Here is a 6,013-nt window from a genome sequence, read left to right as displayed (position 1 = left end):
AATGTAAAATTTGTGGGGGGGGGGGGGGGGGGTTGTTTGTTTGTTTTTTGTTTCTAGTTTGAACATTAATATGAGTAAATCAGACTCTCAGGTTTACTGTTACGGATGATTTCTTTTTCTTTTCTTTTTTTTTTTTTTTGAAGGCTTAAACAGTTGGAGTCCTGCTGTCTAGCCAGAGCCTTACTTTTGCATTATTGATATTATATTTTAAGACATCAACCTCAAACATGATGCAAACCTTTTCTTTTTAACTTTTGTTTAAGAAAATTAAAGAAAGCAGGAATGCCAAAAAACATAAACATCTTAAATTATTTTAATAATGTAGTAAGATTAAGGCAACCTGATCTCCTTAACAGAATCAATTGTTGATTGCTATACTGAGTGAAGACACCAAGAGTGTAGTAAGATTGTAGGAATTTAAACCACTCGAAGGTAGAGAAAGAACCTTTGTGTGGTTATATTGCAATTTCTACTTTGATACGGTAAGTCACTGAAGAGCAGGCGGTTGTCATTCTGATATTTTGCTTCCCTCTAGTGACATCATTACTCACAGATGCTCAACAATGTTCCTACTACAGCCACAAACTACCAGAACACGTTTGCCTGGAAGCTTTTAATTCAAAATGAAGGATTTTAGTGGCCATTAAAATATGTTCATAATTTCCAAATAAATAAATAAAAATCATGACACAGTGCTCTCCTGTACAAGCTGCCTTTTTTGGTTAAGAGTATCAGTATTGGTACTGGCATCAACAATACTGCCTCTGTATTTTCTTGGTATCAGATCAATACCAAAATCTGTAGTATCACACAGCACTGTTTTTGTGTCTCTTGGCTGACTAAAACACATATGTCCTATAACTAGGACTTTACACTTTTAATCTGGAGGGCTAAGAAATCTGACCTTTTATCTGCACTTTACTGATATCTAGCTAACATTTAACACTGACATTTACTGACATAAATACAATAAAAATACAATATATAAACACATACTAATATGTACTTAAAAGCACATACTTTTAGAAGCATATATAACCCTATGTTCATACATATCCATTAAGATTGGAAGACTGGGTATAAGAATATTGTATGTTTGAACTGAAAATTAGTTATTTCCAGGTTATACACACACAACTGGGGTCTTTGATCATTCTTCACTTACTGTGTGTGTGTGATAGAGAGTGAAGATGTGAGATGCTGTGTTTGCTCCAGTAATACGTGGCAGTGACAGAGTTCCTCTGCTTGTGTTTCCAAGAACAGAAAAAGAAACCTGGTGCTGGAGCAACTGGGAACAGGATGTTCTAAAATAAATAAATATTTGTGTATACACATCTGTTGTAAATAGTAACATCCTCAAGGTCATTTATTTTACAAGTTTTACTCTCTGGTTCAATTTATTTAAATGATTTCCAAATGTGTCATAGGTTACACATATTCTGCTGAACCTAATCTGTGTTCACAACCTCAATGCAAAGACATGTTTATTTTTGATAATGCAAGGTAAGGAGTTGCTTTTCACTGTAGATAAATCTACTCTAAGAGATTATATTTTAATGGGAGTAATCGTCAGATGTTATTTCTAAAAATCAACTTTAACCAACACGGTGAATTAAACCTCGAAACAATTAAATAAACTTTTTCAAATCATTCCGCCAAAGATCATCTGCAGTTTTGAGGGTAACTGTTTACTATAATGCTGTTTGGCACTGTTGCTGCATCCTGCTACACTGACCAACAGACACCCTCATATCAAATACTGGATATGCAAATATGGGTGGAGAAGTTTTTGTGGGTAGGGTGACACAGGGTAGTCAGAAAAGCTGTCAAGTACAGTTTATGCAACACGGGGACCTTAAACACATGCAAGTCATGACTGTGACGTCTGTTATTATAAGCATTGGCTACAAACATATTGTGTGTAATTCACAGAGGAGAGAAATACACAGTACATGCTCATAGTTTGTTTTTGATGTGCACTGTTATCAGAGTGGTTTTCTGGTTGATTGCAATAATAAGCCAGACTAGCGAAAGACAGGGTAGAAATAGAAAAGAGGGAGAAAACATTTAAAAGAATGGAGTTGGAGGAAAAGGTCAAAGATAAAGTAAACAGACATGCAGGGTGTCTAACTGCTGCTTTTTTAACAAAGAGTTTGAATAATAAAGCCTCTTTGTGGATGGTAGGGCTGGTGCTGGGTCATGTCTCATATTCAAACACAAATCTATCACATTTCTTTACTGATAAATCCTTGAATAAACATGAACATTATAAACTGAACTTTGCTTGTGCTGGAGAAAAATCAGGTGATCCTCCGGCAGTTCATTGACACAGGATAAGGGCGTTTATGTGCCAGTAAAAGCCCCGGTTCATTTTTCATGCTAAATTTATATTTGCTTTTCTTTCTTTGTGTGTTATGAGTATGTATGACCTCTTTTCTTGTTTCCCCCCCTGTGAATAGGCATATCTAAGACCAGCAGTCTTCAGCTCCCCACACAGGATCTGCAGACTGAGACCAAGAAAGAAGAACAGAAGGCAACATTGCAAACGTTTTTTTTCTTTTCATTAAAATGAATGTTCTCACCACTGGTTTGTAAACCCAATGCAAATGAAACCCCTTTAGGTCTTTATCAGAGGTTAAAGCTCCGTGATGAAGGCGCTTACTGTGCCTCTGCTTGTGTGCACCATGATGGCTCTTGCCCAAGTTTCTTGTGAGTATTTAAAGGCAAATGTGTAGATATTTTTAGATTTTACATACAAAACGTGATTGAAAAATAGCAGATTTTAGATGTTTCAATCAGTCTGATTTTTTTAAGTGTTAATTGTTCATGAGCATTTTATCTTTGTGGTACTGAATTTATGATACTGTGTTAACTCTCTTGTTTATTTCTTGTCTGTGGCTGAAGCTGTCCCTGCAACTGTTCCAGTTTATAGTAATATACCCTTGACAGATGCTCCTCCTGTACCAGGTGAATGTAAGATGGTTATTTTAGGATGAATATCTCGATGATCCACCTGTAAAAAATTAGAATAGCACATGCTCTACATTAGTAACTGCAACCAAAAACATTTTCAGCCCATGCAGATGCAGACATTTGGTGAATGAAACCATTTACAACAGATGCAATATAACAATATTTATTTATTTTAGTTTTTTCCCGTAAAAGCCAAAAAATGAAGAGTGACAACAGATTAACTATTCACTGGCAGCTCAATATCAACATTTCTTGTCCATTTGTCCTCAGAGGACCCTTTTGGTGGCTGGGTTCCATCTTGCCCTGATGGATGGAGTATGCACAGTCAACAGTGCCTCCTCTTTGTTCCAAGATACATGACCTGGGCTGAGGCTCAAGTAACAAAGATATTGATTTTTACACTAAGTATACTATGAAAGCTTGGAGTACATTAATGATGTAAAATTTCTTGGTCACTTAATTCTGTCTGTTTGTCTGCGCTGTAGAGAAACTGTCAGTCTCGTGGAGGACAGCTTGCATCTGTGTATAGTGCCAGTCAAGCTTACGAGATTCAAAAGGAGGTGCAACGTGCTGGACGTGGCTATGGACAGTTTTGGGTTGGAGGCCATAATACTCCAGCGGTAAATAGCACGGTGTCTAGCAGTTTATGAAACAATTGCATTTTTTATTAATATGAATTAGCAATTTTTTTTAAAATTTTGCTTTAACAGAATCCTTCCTGGTCCTGGAGTGATTACATGGGCGTGTCTGCTTTTACTGAGTTTTGCAGAGGACAGGAAGCTAAACATAAGCACCACTGTTTGCAGATAACTTTTGGTGGTAAGTCTACCCCCCAACCCCATCAAAAAAAAGAAAAAAAACTGCTAGATTCAAGAAGTTCAGAATCAGAATCAGAATCAGAATACTTTATTGATCCCTGGGGGAAATTATTTTTTGTTACAGTGCTCCATTTTAAACCAACATTAAGACAAGACAGACAATACGCTAACTAAGAATAGTACAATATATACATATATATACATACATACATAAGTCACTTATAAATAAATATTTGGAAAAGAAACATGTGTAGTTGTAGCAGCAAACAGTGTGTTAAGTGGATGCGTTGTACAGGGAGTTTATTGTCATGTACACTGCAAAACACAAGTGGTGATGCAGAGCAATGAAATTCTTACTTTGCAGGTTCCCTTCACACAACTAAATAATCAACTAACTAAAATAAAGAGTAAACTTAACTCTGAGCGTAGAACATAGCACAGAAGATAATAAAGTAAAGCAAGAGCTTTGTAGCTTATCTGTGGGTGTAGACGGAATTTAGAATAAAGTGCAAGTAGTTGCAACACTGTCACAGTGGTGATAGTTACAGAGTATGCAATATTAACATGTTTATATTGTATGAAGTTGTATTGTATTGATTGTGTATGTACAAAATAGCAGTTTTTCAGGTCAAAGATAATCAACAACAACTAGTCAGTGATTCAGTAGACTGCTGGCCTGTGGATAGAAGCTGTTCTTTAGTCGGGTTGTCGTTGCTTTCACACTCCTGTAGCGTCTGCCAGTTTTCTACTGATGAAGTGTGCCTTTTTAATGACACGCTGGAAAGCCTTCCTGTTGTTGTAGTATCCTTCCAGCTTCAGTCTGTACTGTCTCTTGGTTTCCATGATGTATCTACGCAGATCATATCTGGCCTTTTTGTTTCTATCTGCATCACTAGAGGCCAATGCAGCGGAGCGTGAATGTAGCATGGCATGTACCTCACAATTCAACCGTGGCTTCTGGTTTGGATACGTTTTGTAGCATGACAATATTGTCAATGCATGTGCTGATGTAGCTGGTGAACACTGATGCATATTCCTCTGAATCCACAGAACTGTCCTCTGCTTTTAACTGTGTACACATGCATCAATGATGATATAGCCAAATGTAATTAATTAAAATAAGTGGACAAATATTGTATTTAGTTGTGTCTTAGCAACTAGCTACACTCATTTTTTTGCTAAAAATTGTCCCCTCATTTCAGAAAGTTTTTGTTACATTTTATAAATTTTGATGAAAGAGGATCGTTGAGTCATAGTGTCACTGTTTGAGACCAATTCCTGTTTTATTTTTTGTGTGTTTTTTGCAGAAGGAAAGGCAGGATGCTTGGATGACATGAAGTGTGACACTAAGCTCCTATCTGTCTGTGGTAGCCTTATCATGTGATCTCATCGCTAATGCAAACCTACACTTCATCAGTAAAAACACTGACGTGTTTTTCAGCTATTGAGTCTTTATTGGTATTTCTGTTCTGTTGCTACAGCATAAGGAATCAAACGACACATACAATAAACTGCAGAAGGATTTTATGTTTGGAAAGGCTTTAAAAATAAAAGAATGCTTTCACACAATGTACACATTTGTTTTGGAAAGTGGACTGTATTTCATATTCTTATGTAAATTAAAACACTAAAGCATTGAAAGAAACTAGTGGTCTGTTGCTCCATGTTACAGCTATAGTTCTACTATTGTCATGGCTAGACGGTCCTCACTGATCATCTTGCCAATTTGTTGTGGTGTTTGTGTGTACTGTGTCGTGTTCTCCTCTCCATCCTGGGCATGTGTTTTTCTGCTGGAACATGTACTTCCGGAAGCCGTGGCACGGAACGGCAGTTGACCGGAGGGGAGTGTCCTAAGCTAGAATCATCGCACCTGTGCAGAATTACCTTGCCAGCGCAGACCTATTTAACGCGGCGGTTGAGTCACAACCAACGCTGGAACGTTGAACTAAACCGGGGTTCAAGGATTGGAGGAGGAGCCGGCACCAGGAGTTGTTGTGGATTATTACTGCACTGTCACCGTGAGGAGAGGTCGCCGTATCACTGCACTGCCCTTTTTGGATTATAGACTCGAACTGTTACTCACCTTTTCACTGTAAATAAATCCACTGTCATTCTGCAAGGAGTCTCGCACCTGAGTCCTTTAATCCAATTCACCATGACAACTATATTCAAAGCACAACATGAAGTCAGTAATTTTTAGTGTACACCTATACAGCTGGGAT

The 6,013-nt window shown here is 37.5% G+C and overlaps 1 protein-coding gene across 1 annotated transcript; it reads left to right on the top strand.

The window, feature by feature from the left end:
• Nucleotides 1-2,370: 2,370 nt before the first annotated feature.
• Nucleotides 2,371-5,436, top strand: LOC113017876 (type-2 ice-structuring protein-like). Its single transcript, XM_026160985.2, has 6 exons — nt 2,371-2,709; nt 2,905-2,967; nt 3,244-3,350; nt 3,459-3,593; nt 3,684-3,792; nt 5,099-5,436. Exons 1-6 carry the CDS (start codon nt 2,649-2,651, stop codon nt 5,173-5,175), a joined length of 552 nt encoding a protein of 183 aa, XP_026016770.2. The 5' UTR covers nt 2,371-2,648; the 3' UTR covers nt 5,176-5,436.
• The last annotated feature ends 577 nt before the right edge of the window (nt 5,437-6,013 follow it).

This window comes from Astatotilapia calliptera, chromosome 3 (genome assembly GCF_964374335.1).
Source record: "Astatotilapia calliptera chromosome 3, fAstCal68.1, whole genome shotgun sequence".
NCBI classification, from domain to species: domain Eukaryota; kingdom Metazoa; phylum Chordata; class Actinopteri; order Cichliformes; family Cichlidae; genus Astatotilapia; species Astatotilapia calliptera.
Note: the sequence above shows the minus strand (reverse complement) of the source record. Positions and strands in the feature narration are given on the sequence as shown.

Excerpts from the sequence above, each read along its gene's own strand:
- LOC113017876 (XM_026160985.2), top strand. The coding sequence starts at position 2,649 with ATGAAGGCGCTTACTGTGCCTCTGCTTGTGTGCACCATGATGGCTCTT. Across the intron at positions 3,594-3,683 it reads GAGGCCATAATACTCCAGCG|AATCCTTCCTGGTCCTGGAG; the intron begins GTAAATAGCACG and ends TTGCTTTAACAG. Across the intron at positions 3,793-5,098 it reads TTTGCAGATAACTTTTGGTG|AAGGAAAGGCAGGATGCTTG; the intron begins GTAAGTCTACCC and ends TGTTTTTTGCAG.